At 50.3% G+C, this 19,224-nt stretch overlaps 1 protein-coding gene across 12 annotated transcripts in view; it reads right to left on the bottom strand.

The window, feature by feature from the left end:
• Nucleotides 1–19,224, bottom strand: part of NTM (neurotrimin) — a 697,991-nt gene that overhangs the window by 13,192 nt on the left and 665,575 nt on the right. For 8 of the 12 annotated variants that reach the window (XR_008441742.1, XM_054005752.1, XM_054005744.1 and 5 more), the window contains 4 exons: nucleotides 13,684–13,818; nucleotides 11,995–12,115; nucleotides 8,093–8,244; nucleotides 3,832–3,867 (listed from right to left, as the gene is read on the bottom strand). Coding sequence is in view for 11 of the 12 variants with exons in the window: in XM_054005752.1 (XP_053861727.1) it covers nucleotides 3,832–3,867; nucleotides 8,093–8,244; nucleotides 11,995–12,115; nucleotides 13,684–13,818 (444 nt within the window). In the remaining variant the exon portion in view is untranslated. The remainder of the gene's footprint in view (nucleotides 1–3,831; nucleotides 3,868–8,092; nucleotides 8,245–11,994; nucleotides 12,116–13,683; nucleotides 13,819–19,224) is intronic. The other 4 variants (XM_054005746.1, XM_054005747.1, XM_054005748.1 and 1 more) reach the window with 1 other exon arrangement.

The following is a 19,224-nucleotide window of genomic DNA, read 5'->3' as shown; positions in this document are numbered from 1 at the left end:
TCTCAGGGGTGTGGGTTTTTCACATGCCTGAGAGACGTAGTTATGCCGATGTAAGTTCCCAGTGTACAGCAGTCCTGAGAAAGGACACACGATTCAATGGAACACCGGTCCGTCCCTGGAGTGGTGGTCCCTCTGTTACCAACTCATGTATCCGGGCTCTCAGAGTCTCATCACACATGCAGGTTGTATTTCAAGTGAGCACAGGTGGATTTCTGGCTCATCCTCTTTCCCGAGTGGAGTATCTGTGACGAGAACACAGATAAGCTGAAAGGCGATGACTCCTGAGCAGCAAGCTGTGTGATCAGAGAGTCCAGTGCCTGCCCTCCTAGGAAGACCTGAGCAAAGAGGTGCATCTGGCCCCATGTTCTAAGTGTGGCCACGCTCAGTATTTCCATGGCAAGTGTCTGCAATAGAGAACACTCCGCCTTCAATCCCCCAAGCTTCAGCACTGGGTCAGAAAGCCAAACCTTTCCTGACAAATACAGCCATCACGGTGCGGTATAAGGGGAGAAGAGATTGCTGAGATTAGTAGGGCCCAAACCAACCCCTTGAATTTCACCCAGGAGCTGGGTCCCACTAGCCCAACCTGCTCCAAAGCTGGCTGACTGCAGTCTGCCCCTGCCGCAGCCCCGGCGTGGCCTTGAAAGTGAGTTGCAGGCTGAATTTAGTGCATTGATCTAGTCCGGAGGTAGCACAGGCCTGGAGGGTGATGGTGGATCTGCATCTGAGAATAAAAGGAGCTAGACAAAGAAAACCCAGGGCATTTTGTATACTGCTGCTCTCTGACTCCCATCTAGGTTTACAGCAAACACCCCGGATCTGATACAACACAGTGCCAACCTGGGGTATCTGAGCGGTGAATCAGGCCCAATGATCCTATCCACTTCACAAAACCTTACTGCCTTTGGAGCAATTCAACAAATCATTCTGGAAGGGTCTAGTCAACCCCGCCATCGGACTCTGATGGGATTCGAGCTTTCTACCTGCTCAGGTTTGCTGATTTCTATTTGGTGAACTTCATCCCTGTTTGATTCCATTGAAGGCAGCGGAGTTACCAGGAATGGATCTGGCCCAGGGTGTGTCTCCAAACCCTACTGTGGTCAAAGGGAATGCCCATGTGGCAGAGACCTGTGGCAACTGGAGATCAAAGCTGCCAAAGCCCCTGGCATAGCAGCTTGAGTCAGCTTCTTTCCTTGTGTCACAAAAGCAGGCTGGGTGATTCTGCATGCCACTGAGACACAGAGCTCATGACCTCACTGGAGAGGACAAATGGCTGGCAAATATACCCACAAGCCTTCAAAGAAGGACCGGGTTCCAATCTCTGTGCAAAAGCCACCTTCTGAGAAGCTCAAATGGTTATAAACAGTTACCAGGACTTTGAGATGTTAACCCTGTTCTCTCTGCAGAGCTGCGTCACTTGTAAACAGTCTAACAATTTCTACCTCCAGTATCCCTCTGTCTGTACTGCATCCATCCACCTCTCATCCCACCTCACTCCCCGCATCTATGGTATCTATCTACTGCACCTATCTACCGACTTATACAAACCATTCACTGTGTCCATGGCTGTCTCATTCATCCATCTCTTGCAGTGGTTCTCAACCTCTTCCATACTGGGAACCTTCTCAGGCCTAGGACTCCACTCCCATCTAGCCGGAATTGCCCACACCTGTCCCATTTAGCAATATGGCTAGTCGCAACCCACCTACACCTATTCACAACCCATTAGCAATTGTGTTCACCCAATGCTTTACCTGTCTCCATCTACCATATCTCAGCCTGTATCTACTCTACTTCCATACCTGCACATGCACCTGTCATATCTCTGTGCATTAGCTGGTTGGCTTCTGCGACAAGGCATTGTTTTTTGTCTGCCTAACACCTCCCAGTTTCCCGTCTTTACAGAACACTAAGAAGTTTAGTAAAGTGAAGGTGAGTTGTTAGGGCTGGCGGGTACTTACATGGCAGAATGGAGGGAGGCACGAAGAGGAGAGATGCGGGCGTTGGCATGCAAGAGATAAACAGAAAAGAAAGAAAAACAAAACAGGATGAAGGGATGAGTTAATAAATGCCTCCACATGTGGACATGAGACGACCTTGTCTCTGTTGACACTGTGAGGGGAGGGGGGATGCAGATAAACGAACCAGTATTGGTATGGAGTCTTTTTTTTTTTTTTAAAGAACACCATGGAGTAAGGGTGATTTTTTTCCCCATCCCTTCCCTTCATGATCTTGACAGTGTCATAAACGAAGGTGCCAGGCATGTAGGAGGACTGGCTGGAATTACTGGAATCCTTCACGGATATTTTCTGTTGGCTCTGACTGGCAAAGCTGTATACATACCCTGCTGGGAAGATACTCACTCCTACAGCTGGCTCTCTTTTACTTCCACCTGATGCTATTTCCCCTTCTGCACTAAACTAGCATGCATGTAGCCTCTACCCTCCAGAGCAAGCCACACAGTGCCCCTCGGTATCCCCCGTATAGCTGCTCTGCTCATGCGCTACCTCAGAGGGTTGATGGTGAGATGCTCTTAGCCAGCAGCTGCCACTTGGGAGCTGTGGAAGATAAAGCCAAGGGGGATTCCGTTCGCGGAATAGTCGGTCCCAAAATTACTGCAACACTGAGAGTGCTGCTGCTGCCTGGGAGTGCTGACCAGTGCTCCACTAGATCTGCCTTGTTTCAGCCAGAGTCAGCAGGACAAAGACCAGTGTCATTTCTGACCTGGAGGAGGCCAGTCCTAGAGCAGGGAGGAAATCTTCCAGACCCCGTCCTGACCATGGCTAGAGGAGATTGCATGAGAAAAGGGGAGATGAAAAGGTTGGGGACCCTCCAAGAATAACCTCAGTAGAGGCTTCCCAAATCCTAAAGCCAGCTCTGCTTTAGCCTTTCCCTGTCTAGAGATCTGGTGCCTTGCTCTGATTTTGCACCTGATTCCCAGCCAGGCCTAAGAATGCTCCTGCGTCAGGGTCTCCAGCAATTGCAGGATGCCTTATCGCTGCACATCCCTCATCCCAGCCTCCTCTGCACTCCTCTGCATCAATTAGTGTAGCGTCTGAGCACTTAGCCACAGAATCCCCATTCATCCTCATAGGAGCAGGGTGACTAAGACCCTGCAGTCCTTCTGCGTGTTCAGAAGCCAAGCGGCACCGTGCCATGAGAAGGACTTCAAGAACAATGGCCTCTTGAGCCTACAACCCCAATGCAGATGTGGGCACAGCAAGTCCTCTCAAGACAGGGAGCGTCCATTAATGCCTCCCCTATAGCTCTCAAAGGCCTTACTGTTTGTTCTGCTCTCAGGCACCCTCAACTTCCACTGCCCATTCAATGGGAGCAGTTGGAGCTCAGTACCTGGCAGGATTGGGTCCAATATCTGCATTAGCATCCAGGGGGATGTTTCACACTGCATCATTCGGAATAAGGAGAAGAACTGGGACTGGATCCCTGGGGCCAGCTTGAAGAGACCCTAGCTTCAACATTTTAAAGGAGAAGGTTGCAAACTGGATTTATATCCAATTGGACGAGGAGTCTGGCCGCAAGCTCCAGGAAGAGACAAAGCAGAACCGCATTTTGCACACACACCCCCCCCCCCGTAAGGAATTCTGGGTCGACGAGACAAGCGTGTCGAGTTTAAGCCACGCTATTTATGGAGACAAATTCCAGGTGACCAGTCACAGCCCGTCTACCTGCATCCTCTCTGGCGGCCCTCCAGGAAGTGGTACTGGCCTCCATGCATGTTGTCAGACAGGGAAACAGGGAATGTGAGAGCAGGCAGAGGTTAAAGGCAGGGGAAGGACAGCGGATGTGACACACAACAAGAGTGATACTGACCTTGGAACAAGGTTGAGCTTGTGGGCTCACTTATTTCTAAACCGGGGGAGGAAACGACGGAAGAGAAAAATGACAAAAAAAAAATTATAGTTCACATACCACTCCGCAAACACTCTGATGTGTAAATAAGAGGTGGAATGGGAGGGAGGGGGGCATTTAAAAGGTCGGAGGGCGGGGCCGGAGAGCAGCAGACTCTTTCTGAAGTGAGTGAAATGAATCATGGGAAATTGCAAGAATGATCTTTCCATGAGTTTAAAATAATAAATAACGTTGTGGCAGCCTTGCAAAAGGGAGATTATTATTATAGGAATGCCTGAAGGCCCCAGCCAAAACCAGGGAGGGAGGACCAGAGGTAGAGAGATGGGGAGACACTTGCCCCAGGCCACATAGTAGGTAAGTGGCAGAGCTCCAGGTCTCCTGACTCCCAGTCCAGTGCACTGGCCACTAGACCAAAGTGCCTCTCTGGAAATGTACCAACCCAATCACAAAATCTCCATGCTCATCCTTGCCACCACAATGAAAAGGAAAAGCTAACAATATGTTATTCACCCATCAAAATAAAGTCCCCACCCGTGAGCACACAGAATTTTGCAAGGCTGTATTATACGACAGGTACTAGAGATCGTGCATGGTGAGGTGAAGCATGACAAAGATTTGATAGCTGCAGGGATGTTGTATACAGTTCTAGGTCCCGACTTATCCAGGCAGGTCAATCCCTGCACCTACACGGACTCACCTGCAGGACCGGGGCCCTAGTATGTTACAATCTCACCTGTTCTACAGGTAGGATGTGTCTTTTTACAGGAACTCAGTGTTACTCAGTGGAACGCCTCCTGCAGGACAGGAAGCTGAGCAGCACAGAAGGGGTTTTAAGGCTCTAAAATGCTTTGCTTTTCATCCCATGATTTCCAACACCAATAAATCCAACCTCACAACCACCCCACTGTTCATGTCAGCACAGCCTGACTCATGATTGACTGGAAAAGCCGACTCAGCACATTTCCATTGTTTCGCCCTCCCCCCCCCCTGCACCCCGGCCAATAACAGTGTGGTTTGCAGCACTGTTAACCAATCAGCCATGGCCTGGCTCACGCTTTCAGACCAGTTCAACAGCGGCCCAGCACAAACTGAGGGGGCCCTGGAAGGTTCCCCAAAGGCCAGGGTGACCCCAGGGGTGGGCGTTAAGGGGGTAGGTGGCCTGAGAGAAAGCTGAGGCAGGGTGCATGCTGGCAGGGGTCCCCCATAATGGGGATAATCTGCAAGTGGATGAGGTAATGGTGGTGGAAAGTGGCTGAAACTTGGGCTATAAAGGGGTCAATGAACAAAGAGCGGGTGTTGCTTGCCTGAAATAGGGATATGGGGGGGGGGGAGGCTTTCCAGGCAATGTGCAATTCAGTACCTCCTGCTCCCAGATTCATTTGGTGGAGCTCCTCTGAAACCCCCATGGAAAAATAAAGCTGCCCTAACCCCAGCAGAAACCACAACGGAAGGCAGCAGCAGTAACTGCACGGGCTCCTCAGAGACATTCCCTCCAGTGCAGGCTGATTCCCCCTGCACATCCAGTACATGCTTAACATTCTGCACCCATTTTATAGATCGGTAACCTGAGGCCGAGGTGGGAGGGAAGATCCACAGGCTCAACAGTGGCATCTAAGTTTGCATTCCTCAAGTTTTGCGGGCGCTCGGCTTCAGATCCGTCTAGGCAGCTGACTTTCAAAGGAGAAGTGCTCAGCACCTCTGAAAATCAGATGCCCCATAATGAAGCCACCCAAAAATCACCTTTTGGCCCATCACGTATTTTGTCCAACTCTCACACTGTCTGGATTTCTGTCCCTTTTTTTTTTTTTTTAAATCTCCCTCTGCTATTAGCTGTCACTAGTTACTAGGAGACGACAACATCATTCGCAGGGGTGGAGCTTAGTGATGTTCACAAGTCAGCCTGTATAATGAGATGAGGTTCAGCCCGTGGTCTGTGGGATACCAGTGTTAATGCAATGGGGGGTATCGCTGCAGGTGTGGTGTAGAACAGCTGGCTATGGGTGTAGGCTGGAATTGGGTGTGGGGGAATCTGGGAAGGGGGTGATAAGGGCTTTGCTCCCCACTCGGTTCCTCATCAGCAGTACAGGCTCCAACACCACTGACTGCCATAGCGTGGAGATGCGTGACAAATGTGTCGAGCAATTATGTCCTCCCCGACTGTGAGCGGTGTCAGATGGATACATCAGTCTAATCACAGCTCTGGCATGTGGAGAAAACAGTTCCCAGATAAGGGCACGGAACTCCCCATCCCCCTCCCTCCCTCCGGCAAAGTCATCTTTCTATTGTTTTTTATGCTGCAGTAACAGAAAATGTGACCTGGAAGCTGACACACGATGACAGAGTCATTTATGCTGTGGAGTCGTGCACAGCAAATCAAGATATGAACTTCCTAACTGGGCCATGTCTCTGTCGTTCCATCCCGCTCCCATGGACTTGCATAAATTCAAATCTGGATCCGATCTGGGTTTGGGTCCCTTGAGTTTGGGATTTGACAGACCCAAAAACACAAATGGAAACAGCCAAACTGGCCAGGGTTTAAGCTCAAAACACGACAAACCACAAAGTCTCCTGCACATATTCAGGAGTTAACCCAAGTCTATCTGGTTTGTGTCGGTGGCTGGCTGAAAGTTTCATATATCTCAGCAAAACAGTCTTGAGATTCAGGTTTGCAACAAAGCAAGTGTCGCCTAGATTCTGGTTCAGTTACTGTAGCTTTCTACGGCTCTGTGCGAAGCTGCAGACACATGACCCCACCTGGCCGATTGCCGCATACCTGAAGGGTGCTTCTGTAGTTTATTGCCATGAAAATTAGAGATAGGCTCAAAGTCCCAGCTCGGTAAATATCAAACTTCAGGGGTGACAGGAATCCCTAACCGGATCTGGATCCAAATTTTGCAATGCTACCAAGCCTTGAAGCAAAGCTTAGCCGAGGGCACCCTCAGACCTTGCCATATTCAAAACCCGAGTCTGGATATGGAATTTGTGGGTTGGGCCTGTTTCTAGGGCAAAAACTGTCATGTTTTATCCCATGGTTCAGAAAAAGGCACCAACTCAAGGGGCTGGTTGTGACTGAGATGTCTGGTGGGGATCTTACTCAGCATGGTTTGAATAAACACCTAAATACCTGGATGCTTTATTCCAGCCTTAACAGAACTACCCAAATGCTCTGTCACTGGTAGTGAGAAGCTGAAAATCTCACAAGGACAAACTTTCTTGCAAGCTTCCTGATTCCTTCTGATCAGGCTAAAAACACAACACAAACTGGATATTTTGCCTTTTTTTTTTTTGTATTCCCTAGTCTGGACCTGTTTTTGAAGCATTGAGGTGCCATGAACATGGGGACATAATGAGGGTGAGGGGCTAACAAAATTTCATCCAACTCTTAGGAACATGCAGTAGTCGTTTGGGGCAATGAGGTAGGTGGCTTTATTTCAGCCAAAACAGGTTTCACTCACTCTCACACAGCCCTTTCAGATCTTAATGTCCAACTTCAATCAGGCCCAGATTGTTTGCAGGGTGACAGTTATTTTGATTTAGGGGCTCTCAGCTGGCCAGCTCTTAGGTCAATTCTGAGAAGTTTATAGGGTAAGAGAGAAAGGATGAGAGGAAATCAAGGAGGGGATTTCAAGGCGAGGAGGGAGAAAGCAGTGTGTGGACAAACCCAGGGTTGCATGAAGATGGAGAAGACGTCCTCTCTCAGTGCAGGAGGTCCCTCCCAGGTCAGGGCTGCGGGCATACTGGGACAGCAGGGTTTGGGGAAACCCAGGAATGAACAAACATGGAGGATGAAGTTCTGGGGGAATGGATTCCAGCACGTCAGAACTGAAGGGCATGGGTGGAAGAAACTGGGGTGAAACAAGCATGGAGACTGGATTTCCTTTTGCCCGGAGAAGAGGTCACCCATCTCCCAGGTGCTGCACTGGTAGCTCAGCCCACCTTGCTCCTGGTCACGCTAGACCTGGGAATAACAGCTGAGCATGCGTGAGCTTTCCCTTGCAACTTCAGAACCCCGCCAAAGCAGAAACAATCAATAAGAAATACACATCTCATCTGGTGACATCTCCACTTTGAGATGAATGGAGGCGCCACACTGAGGCGGTCCTGTCTGGCAGCAACACCCAGAAAAAAACAACCCTTAGGGGTTTGCATCCTTCCATCCTCTCCCCCTCACATCGGCTTCTCCCTACTTCCTTCTCCCCACCCAGCACCTGGCCCTACTCACCGTACAGGATGATGCTGACGTTGGTATTTCCTAGCTTGTTGGAGGCCACGCAGGTGTAGTTCCCGTAGTCCTGCTCGGAGACGTTGAAGAAGGTCAGTCTGGAGAAGAAGGCTTTGCTTTCAACTTTCACCCCTTTCTGTCCTTCTACCAGCCTGAGGCGAGGGGAGAAGGGGAAAGGGACACGGTAACACCTTCAGAGTGAAAGACATGGTCAGAGCAAGGGGCTGCTAACTATCCCCTGGGCTCTTATCCATATTGCAGTAAAACCTAGGGAACCCACCTGAGATCAGAGCTCCACCATACCGGACAAATAGTGCGAGACATTCCTTGACCTGAAGAGCTTATATTTAAACAGACAAAGGGTAGGTGGGGAAAAAGAGAGATGAAATGAATGGCCCTAGGTCACGGAACAGGTCAGCGGCAGAGCTGGGACTGGAGTCTCGAATCCCATCCTATGCCTTATCCATCGGACCACACTCAGACCGCCTCAGAGCTGAGCTAGGACAAGAAGCATCCTCAGAGCAGCGACCATGACAGAACAGTCTTGGGGCTTGCAAAGCTCCCGCCATAGGTGATGATGATCACCATGTGGGCACAGCAACTCTTTGCCAGCTCCATACCAGCTTTATCCTCCTCTCCCCTCCACCTTCAAAATGATCCCCTTGTTCCCTTCCAAATCAGACAACCTCAACAGGTGGCTCTAACCTCCTGCTCCATGGCCCGCTTCCTTCACGCATCCCTAATAAGTTCTCCTGACCCCCTTCCTCCTGAAAATCTATCCCCCCAGGCCTTTGGGAGGACCCTTGGCAGTGGGTCCACCTGGCCCTCTGCTGAGCTCCCTGGTGCCTGCAAAGACCTTCACAGAGAGGAGACAGGAGACAGAGAGTTAGATGGAGCTGTAGGAAACTGAGTGAGGATTGTGTAGTGGGAGGAAGAGGCCTGGGACATCATGTGGGGTGGATGAAATGGTCTGGTGGGGACTCACAGAGATAGGAGGAGCTGGCATTGCTCTCAAGGGACACTGCTGAGGTACCACCAGAGGGACAACTAGTAGAGGAAGAAGCCCTGCGTGGGACTGGAGACAGGGGGATTGGAGCGATGTCAGGCACAGGAGCCTTTCATCCAATCACCAGCTCCCCCAGAACTCCAGCAAAGTTCAGGCCTGGCCCAGAAAAAGGTTGGAAACTCAAGTCTTGCCTTGATTTGAGCCAAATCGATTTGCCCCACCCTGATTGCCAAAGGAGTGCTGAGTTCAATCCTGTTGTTCAATTCAAAGTAGGAACCAGGAAAGCTCGCTCCAGAGAGCACTTCTCCGGCTAGCAGAACCTGGTATGTGCCTGGCTAGGCTCTGGGAAGATTGTGAAGTGGCAGAAAGCCCTATATATAGGAACCCTAACCCTAGCTCCAAGTACCAGGCCCATAGGAACCCCAACCCTAGCTCCAAGTACCAGACCCATAAGAGCCCCAATCTTAGCTCCAGGTAACCTACCCATAGGAACCTCAACCCTAGCTCCAAGTACCCTACCTATAGGAAACCATAGCGTAGGGCAGGGAGGAAGAGGGCAAGCCAAGGAGATGGGTCAGAGCTGGATTGCGCTGCCCTCTCTGGCAGTGTGGCGTGACATCCTTTGCAGGTCTGCCATTCATTGATTTTTTTTGTTTCGGCATTTCACAACCCACTCACCCTCCTCCCCAGCATCTCTATTTCTTCAGGCACTCTGGTCTTTTTTCTTTTACTAGCTAATTCCTCCCAGTGGGTGCCTACTCTTCATTACCACCACCCCAGCTTGCTTTGGGTCTTGTCTGACAACTCTCAATAGCACTTGGCTTCAATATGAATATGAATGTTATTCATATTAGTGGTTTAAAGGCCAGCACAATATGGCCTACTTCTGAAAAATGCATAGCCTGATGGGAAAATATCCTTCAATTAGTATTTTAAACCCATTTCTCCATTCCTGGGATGTGCTTAACACACAAAACACATGAAACAACCCTCACAGTTGGCGTAGGGCCTACAAAAAGAGAGATCTATCTAAGCTTACGCTGATAGATTATCACAGGATCTAAGCATCACACAAGCTGTTTTAATGTATTTATCTCCACCACACCCCCATGAAGTTGGACAATGCTGTTATCCCCATTTCGCAGAAGGGGATGCAAAGCACAGAGAGGTTAAGTGACTTGTCCAAGATCCCACAGAAAAGTGGCATTGGTGGGAACTGAACGTGAGACTCACAAATCCCAGGCTAGCACCCTAGTCAGCAGACTGTCCTTCTTCAATTCCCATTGGGGCATCATTCTGGCATGATAAGGACCTTACGTTTTGTCTGCCATTTTAAAGGATCTGGACCGGGAGCATCTTTAGTCTTAAAGCCTCTGCAGTCTTAAAGCCTCTGCATTTTCCCATACCCCCAAAGCCTGGATTTGTGCTTCCAATAATACTCTCGGCACTTTCAGGCAAGAAGCCATGCAGTCTTCACCAAGGAGGGGAATTACTTTTGCTCCCATTTCACAGATGGAGAAAAGGAGGCACAAAGAGCGTAACGGTTTGTCCCACGGTCATCCAATGGGACATTGGCGGTCAGGAACTGAAGCTAGGTTAACTGACTCTCAGCCTGCTTCTGTAACCACTGGATCACGCTGCCCACTTCAGGTCCACAAATGCCATTTACACATGCAGCACGGGGCATGCACATCTGAATTCAGGGTAGAGTGACCAGATAGCCCTGATTTTTAAGTCTTTTTCTTATATAGGCTCCTATTACCCCACCCCCACCCCTGCCACAATTTTTCACACTTGCTGTCTGGCCACCCTAATTCCAGGTATCCGAATTTAGAGTGCAGACTGAGGCCACTTTGAAAACAAATGCCCTGAAGATCCAGTCTCAGGCAGGAAAACTAGCCTAGAGTTCAGCTGCTGTATATTTTGGAGAGAGAGTTGAATTAAATATAAATTCATGGCCTGATTTTAAGACGTGTCAAACAACTGCAGGTCCCGTTGGAATGGATGGGTGCTGCTCGTGCTCAGCGCCTGTACGGATCAGGTTATTAGTGCAGAGTTGGACCCAATACAAAAATCCAGATTCGAACCCTACCCGAGGTGGGGGCGAAATCTGGCTCCGAATCCAGATCAGACTTTAGCTGCTGGCTCCTGTGTTTATAAAGGGCTGATTCAGCTGGATCTGAACACCACCAGTCTCTGAACTACGGGCATGTTTGCATCTGGATTTAAACACACCACCTTGGGCACATCTCTAATGAGCTGCTGGTCTTTGCTCCCAGGAGTGCTGGCCTCTCTATCTCTGCAAAAGCCTCTTTTTAAAGGGTTAAACAAGATTCGGGGAGAGGAAATGGTTTGGCAAACTAGCTTCCTCTGTTCTCCTCGTCATTTAATTAAAACACCCGGGACAGAGGGATGCTCCATATTTAATTATGGTTTCTCCTGCCTGGACACAGCACCTGGATGCACTGGATGGACAGTCCAGCCGCTTTCTCTGCGCCTTCCTTGACATGCTGTTTTTATGGTACTTTTTGCCCCTGTGTGTGGGGGGGAGGTGGGTGGAATTGCAACAGAATCTTGGTGCCTCTTACAACAGCACTACAACGGAGTGGTCTATTCCCCACCTCCCTCCCCCTCCTCTCTCCTGCAGTGAGACTGTGGCTGTCACAAGGACAGGGTGAAATCAGGTCGCTGACCCCTCTTTCCAGGCTCTGCAGTTCAAGTGCAGGATTAACCACTCTGGCTTTGTTCAAGGGGAGTGGAGTGCAAAGGGCAGCCAGCCCAGGAGACGATGCAGGTAAATCCCCTGGGAATGGCGGCAGATAGTTTTTCTGCTGGGGCGGATGCCACCTGCAAGGCCTTTCCGTCCCCCTCCACCCACCCTGTTGGATTCACCTACCTTTTGTCGTCTTTGTACCACTGGAATTCTGCGGCGGGGACGGCGGAGGCTTCGCACTGAAGAATGCCCTTCTGCCCCACGGGCACCCCGGTGCTCTTGGCGTCTGAGATGTACGGCGGGTCTGCGGGGACATGAGGGCGTGCAGGTTTCTCCCCAGGGCCTCGGAAAACCCTTCTTTTCTGCCTTCACTCCGCAAGCCTCTCTCTCTTCCCCACCTCGTGGGCTGAGCCAAATGAATCAGCTAGAGGCAGAAGGTCTCTGTGCCAGCCGCCCTCCCCTAGCCAACAGGAGGTCTGTTCCCCGAGCCGGTGCCCAGTTCCTGCCACTCAAGTGCTGTTTTACAGGCCCGCAAGGAACTTCATGCCCAGTGCTCAGGCAGATGGGAAGGGAATGACCCCAAACCTCGTTCTGTGTCTCTAGCCAGCATGGGCCCTTCCGTCTGTCTGCCCCAGTTCACCAGCAGCACATGCTCATTGGTGCCTCCGGCTCTCTCCACTGCTAACAGTTGTGTTCCTTTGGCGTGATTGCACGTGACTTCGTGTGTGCATGCGTGAGCCCGTGTGCCTGTGTGTGCGTGTGCCCATACTGGTGAGTGCATTCACATATGTTTGTCTGTGCATGTGTGTGAGCTCATGCACACGTTTGTGCATGAGTCTGAGCTCATGCACACATTTGTGCATATGTGTGAGTGCATGCACACGTTTGTACATGTGTGTGAGCATGTGCACATGTGTTTGTACATGTGGGTGAGCGCACGCACATGTTTGTGAATGAGTGAGAGAGTGCACATGTTTGTGCATGAATGTGAGTGTGCACACACAGGTATTTGAGCATGTGTGTGTGAATGCATGCACCATGTGTATGCTTTTTGAGCATGGGTGCTCCTGTGTGTACCACAGTATCTATGTGGAAGTGCATGCCACCTGTGTGTCTGGTGTGTGTCTGAGTGCATGCACTGTGTGTGTATGCAGAGGAGTAGGGTGCCAGGAGGGCTGAGTTTTCTTCACCCACTCTCTTAGCAGCAGCATTTCTGCTCATTATTTGTTTTTAAATTCCCACTTGCTGCTCACTTCCCGCTTCACTTCTCCCCCGAGGTTATCAACACAGCATCTCACCATGGACTGTGAAAGCCCCATGCACACAGAGAGCCAGGGAGGCGGGGGAGTGGGGAAAAAAGGAATTGAAAAACCAAACGAATGGGCAGAACTACATCTGCTAAGAAAACAAGCACTCCCCTTCCCAACCCACTCTGCGTATGCCCCGAGCCCCCTGCAAGGACACACCCAGCCCTGCCCAGCCCTCCCCTCCTGCACAGATACCCCCAGTTCCTGAAAGGGTGCCCCCAGCCCAGCCCTCCCTTGCACAAACACCCCACTTTCCTGCAAGGACACATACGGCCCTCCCCAACAGACACAACCAGCTTCCCCCGCAGCCCTTCCCAGCCCCAGCCACACCAAGTCCTCTGCACAGACCCATCATGCCCCGGCCTCTGCACAAACCCCGATCATGCCCCTTCTCTTTGGGCAGCGATACGGCCCGTGTGTGAGGGGACAATGGTCTCTTCCCCTCCCCACCGCACTGGGGGGGGGGTGCTCTCCTTTCTTTGCCCGCCACCCTGTCTCTGCTCACCACCTGCCCCCGGCGTCTCCTCTGTGCTGCAGCCACGAGCTGGCACCCGCAGTTACTTACAGTTCACGGTGACTTTCACTCTCCGGACGACGGGAGCTGCCACGTCATTGGATGCGCTGCACTCGTACTCGCCAGACTGCTCCCGGGTGATCCCCGTGATCTCCAGGTATTCGTCTTCGCTCACGAAACCCACAGCTGCAGGGGCCGGAAAGAGAAGGAGAACATGGGCTAGGGAGCAGCGCCTCACCTGGGTTAACAGTTGCGTGCGTTGAAAGGCGGGGGGCCCTTCAGCCACTCTACCTACCTCCAATGCCAGTGGGGTTTCCCGACACAGCTCTTAACATGAGCCCCTCCTCCCCACCCCTCCTCTTTACCCCTTTCTCTGCCTGATGCAAGAGAGAAACTCAAGTGCTACAGTCCAGCCACAGAGTAATAAGGAATTGTAGAGCCAGGTTTAGCAGGGTCCCATGGTGTCCCACATGCAGAAGACAGTTTCCACCCTGGGAGCATTGGTTTGGAGCCTGCAGTGTGGGAACATTCCCTTCTGGGTCAAGAGGGGAAATTCATTTATCAGGCCCTACGGACATGGTCGATTCTTTCCCTCTCTAACAAGGCCCCTGGACTGTGATCCTAAAGACTTCACCCTCCGAGAGGACTCGGGAACCCACTGAACACGGGATTCTTCATGTTGGATCTATACAGGGGGAGCTGTGGATAAGAAGCTATCCCTTTGGTTCAGCTAACAGGCTGCCTCATCAAACCATAAAGATCATTCCAATTTGGTCTAAATGCCAGGCTTGAATCTCCATAACTAAACACCAGTGTCAGAAGGACCCTGAGCCAACAAATTCCCCTTGTCCAGGACCTCTTACCATCAGCTGGGTACTAATACGATCTGACCACTGGAAAGCACCTTCCCATCCAGAAGGATCACAACACATTCAGTTATCAGTTCATCCAGCCCAGAAATGCTCTCCCCTCTGCTGTGAAATGTAGCAACTGTTTTACACTAGCAGCAAAACGGCTTCCGGCTTTACAAGAGGAAGTGCATGACACCATACACAATTGATTCTGGTGGTGGGAGCGAAGGCAGGAAGATTGCAATCACCCATGTTGGAATTTGTCCCAAGACGCCAGGCCTGATTTTCCCCTAATTTAGGGGGAAGGGCTGATGTATCTTTATAGACAACCAGGGCCAGATTTTCCAATGAGCTCAGGGCTCCAAACAGTACCAAATGGGCTGAGTTCTGTTGAAGATTTAGCCTCTCATTTATGTGCTGTGCTCTCTGGAGGGCTTTGTTTTGATACAGTCCCTGCTAGCCTGCCAAGTGCACCACAGCTTGGGTATCATGGTCAGTGGAACTGGAATCAGAGGGCCCATGTTCCCTGCAGTGACTGGTATTCCTGGGACACCAGAAAAACAAGGAATGCAGGGATTTAGGCTGGAAGCAACACAGGGACACAGCAGTGCCCAGAATTTAATAAGTTCCACTTCAACTTAACCTGTGCCCATCTTCCCTCTTTGATAGTGAACCATGGGGGCAGTGTGGGAGCTGGGAGTTCTCCGCAGAGCAGCAGCTGGCAGCGTGGGCCACGGAGCTTGGGCTGAAGCCTCTCAGAGCCCTGGATTTTGCAGACAGAAACCTGGCCCCACGACAGACCCAGGAGAAGGAGTTCGAGCTGTACACAGGCCTGGCCATGCAGGGGGACGACAACAGCGGGAAAGTAAAACTTTTACTTTACCTTATTGGGGAACAAGGCAGAGAGGTCTGCAGTACTCTGACACTCACCCCTGCCCCAAGCCTCACAGCAGTCCTCTGGAGAGCTATTGTTCCCCAAAGCAGAATGAAACTGTGGAGCAACACAGGTTTTTCACTAGAGACCAAGCCAAAGGATGAAAAGCGAAGGAGGCACAACGTGCCCAGAGGTACATGCAGTGAGACAACAGCAAAGAAGAGCAGGTGACCAGGATTCTGTACCCTTAATGAGATGCATTCACTGTGGGAGACAGCAGGAGCAGACAAAGGAGAAGCGCCCTGTGCTAAGACAGCATTCCAAGGACCATTTTAGCAGCGTGCCCAATCATAGAATCATAGAATATCAGAGTTGGAAGGGACCTCAAGAGGTCATCTAGTCCAACCCCCTGCTCAAAGCAGGACCAATTCCCAGCTAAATCATCCCAGCCAGGGCTTTGTCAAGCCGGGCCTTAAAAACCTCCAAGGAAGGAGACTCCACCACCTCCCTAGGTAACGCATTCCAGTGTTTCACCACCCTCCTAGTGAAATAGTTTTTCCTGATATCCAACCTGGACCTCCCCCACTGCAACTTGAGACCATTGCTCCTTGTTCTGTCATCTGCCACCACTGAGAACAGCCGAGCTCCATCCTCTTTGGAACCCCCCTTCAGGTAGTTGAAGGCTGCTATCAAATCCCCCCTCATTCTTCTCTTCTGGAGACTAAACAATCCCAGTTCTCTCAGCCTCTCCTCATAAGTCATGTGCTCCAGACCCCTAATCATTTTTGTTGCCCTCCGCTGGACTCTTTCCAATTTTTCCACATCCTTCTTGTAGTGTGGGGACCAAAACTGGACACAGTATTCCAGATGAGGCCTCACCAAGAGCAGATGTTCTCAAAAAGATTCATTCAGCCATGTACAAGAGGGGGACAGCACATCAGACAATGATGGTGACACCATGACTCTCTCTTTGAGGACGAGAGCATACCAGGTTCAGGTTACTGGGACAGGAAGGCAACAAGGGACCATATTGACCTCTGTGTAAGCAACCATGTTAACAAGGAAATGCCCTGCGCAATTTCAGCTGGATAGCAGGGCCTCCTGCAACGTGATTGGAAAATCATTGGGACGCTGATTGGAACCCATACTCAGAGAGTAATTATCAATGGTTCACAGACAAGCTGGAAGGACATATCGAGTGGGACCCCACCAGGATCTGTCCTGGGTCCAGTTCTATTCAATATCTTCATATGTGATTTGGATAATGGCATAGAGAGAACACTTATAAAGTCCGCAGATGATACCAAGCTGGGAGGGGTTGCAAGAATTTTGGAGGACAGGATTAGAATTAGGGCTTGACAAACTGGAGAAATGGTCTGAAATAAATAGGATGGAATTCAATAAGGACAAATGCAAAGTACTCCATTTAGGAAGGAATAATCAATTGAACAAACACAAAATGGGAAAACATTGCCTAGGAAGGAGAACTGCAGAAAAGGATCTGGGGGTTATAGTGGGTCACAAACCAAATATGAACCAAACATGTAATATTGTTGCCAAAAAAAAAAAAAAAGCAAACATCATTCTGGGATGTATTAGCAGGGGCATTGTAAGCAAGACACGAGAAGTAATTCTTCCATTCCACTCAGCACTGATAAGGCCTCAACTGGAGTACTGTGTCCACGCTCTGAGAAAAATGTGGACAAATTGGAGAAAGTCCAGAGGAGAGCGACAAAAATGATTAAAGGTCTAGAAAACATGACCTATGAGGAAAGATTGAAAAAACTGGGTTTGTTTAGTCTGGAGAAGAGAAGATGGAGGGAGGCCATGATAACAGTCTTCAAAAATGTAAAAAGTCGTTATAAAGAGGAGGGTGATAAATTGTTCTCCTTATCCACTGAGGACAGGACAAGAAGTAATGGGCTTAAATTGCAGCAAGGGAGATTTAGGTTAGACATGAGGAAAAGCTTCCTAACTATAAGGCTCGTTAAGCGCCGGAACAAATTACCTTGGGAGGTTGTGGAATCTCTGTCATTAGACGTTTTTAAGAGCAGGTTAGACAAACACCTGTCAGGATCAGGGCCGGCTTCAGGCACCAGCTTGCTAAGCAGGTGCTTGGGGCGGCCACTCCGGAGAGGGGCGGCACGTCCAGCTATTCAGCAGCAATTCGGCGGACGGTCCCTCACTCCCGCTCGGAACGAAGGACCTCCCACCGAATTGCTGCCGCAGATCGCGATCGTGTCTTTTTTTTTTTTTTTTTGTGCCGCTTGGGGCAGCAAAAACCCTAGAGCCGGCCCTGGTCAGGATGGTCTAGATAATACATAGTCCTGCCTCAGTGCAGAGGACTGAACTAGATGACCTATTGAGGTCCTATCCTGTCCTACATTTCTATGATTACATGATTTGTTGGGGTGAATTGGATTCAGATATGTGCTTTACAAACAGCAGATGCAAGCAAATAATGTACAAGGAGAGCACAATGCAGCCCACAGGAAAATGTGACCTCATAACAACTGATCCAAAATAGAACAGTTGGTTCTAGCTCAACTTTGCGGTGGTAGAAGGTAAGCACCACAGATCCCTCTTGGGAAATATGGCCATGCAAGCCAGGGATCCGATCAGGTTCAGTTGTGATGCAAAAGAGGGAATCCTATGGACAATGGAGACAATTTAAAAAGCACATGGGGATGTTTTCAAAGGCAACAGCTGCCTTGCAAGAAAGCTGCAACTAGAACTAGACCCTGCCGTGGATTCGGTGTGCTTAACATGAAGGAAAATTACCATGGCACTATGTAATCCAGTAAACAGGGAGCCTGAAAGTCTGCAGAGCAGGGGTATCATAGCACCTGTAGAGGCCAGTACAGCCTTGGTACGCAGCATGGTGGTAAAGAAGTTATCAGGCAAATTATGCATCTGCCTAGACCCAAAGCCATTCAACTGAGTATTGAAAAGATGCCACTATTCACTGCCCACAACTTCCCAAAGCCAGAATCTTTGTGGTCTGTGATGTGAGGAACAGGTTTTGGCACATGAGCCTGGATAAGGAGTCTGGTATGCTGACAACGTTTGCAATGCCATTTGGTTGCCACAGATGGCCGCGCATGCTGGCGGGCATAAGCCCAGCACCAGAGGTGTTGCAGAGAAAACTCGCCCAAGCGCTGGAAGGACTGCCTGGGGTGAAAGTAATCGCAGATGAGCTCCTTATTGTAGGTGAAGGGAGCAATGATACAGGAGCTGAATGGGACAAGCTTTCCTACAGTGATGCAGTGACAAGAACTTAAAACTCAACTGAGAAAAAATGCAACTCAGACAACATGAGGTGACATATATTGGACATTTGCTCACAGCAGAGGGACTGAAAGCGGATCCCAAAAAGCTGAAGGCAGTCAGGGACATGCCAGCTCTAGTGGCTACGAAAAGGGTACGGCACTTCATAGGAATGATACATTTTCTGACCAAGTTCTGTCCACACTGGCTGCTGTAGGCAAGCCCATATATCAGCTCACAAGGCAGGATGCTGAATGGGACCGGGCAGGTTCCCAACAGCAAGCATTTGACACTGTGAAACAAATTATAACAGATGCCCCTCTCCTAAAGTACAACCAGCCAGGAGAACCACTCAGACTTCAGGATGATGCATCGGAGAAAGGATGGGGTGTATCTCATTTGTAGAAGCAGCCAGTCGCTTATGCCGGCAGAGCCCCTGTCGCGGGGCTGATACACCCCATCACCCCTGTGGGGGCAGGGGAGAGGTGCGTCACCGCCCCACGATCAAGTTTGAAGGGGAGCCCCGGATCTCAGGACTGCACGGCCCAGGGGCCTCAGTCCTTGATGTGGCTTTTGATAGCAGGGCAACGCGGCCTATTG

The sequence above is a fragment of the Malaclemys terrapin genome, chromosome 15, assembly GCF_027887155.1.
Source record: "Malaclemys terrapin pileata isolate rMalTer1 chromosome 15, rMalTer1.hap1, whole genome shotgun sequence".
In the NCBI taxonomy this organism is placed as follows: Eukaryota; Metazoa; Chordata; order Testudines; family Emydidae; genus Malaclemys; species Malaclemys terrapin.
The sequence above is the reverse complement of the archived record's forward strand: the minus strand, read 5'-3'. Positions and strand labels throughout refer to the sequence as shown.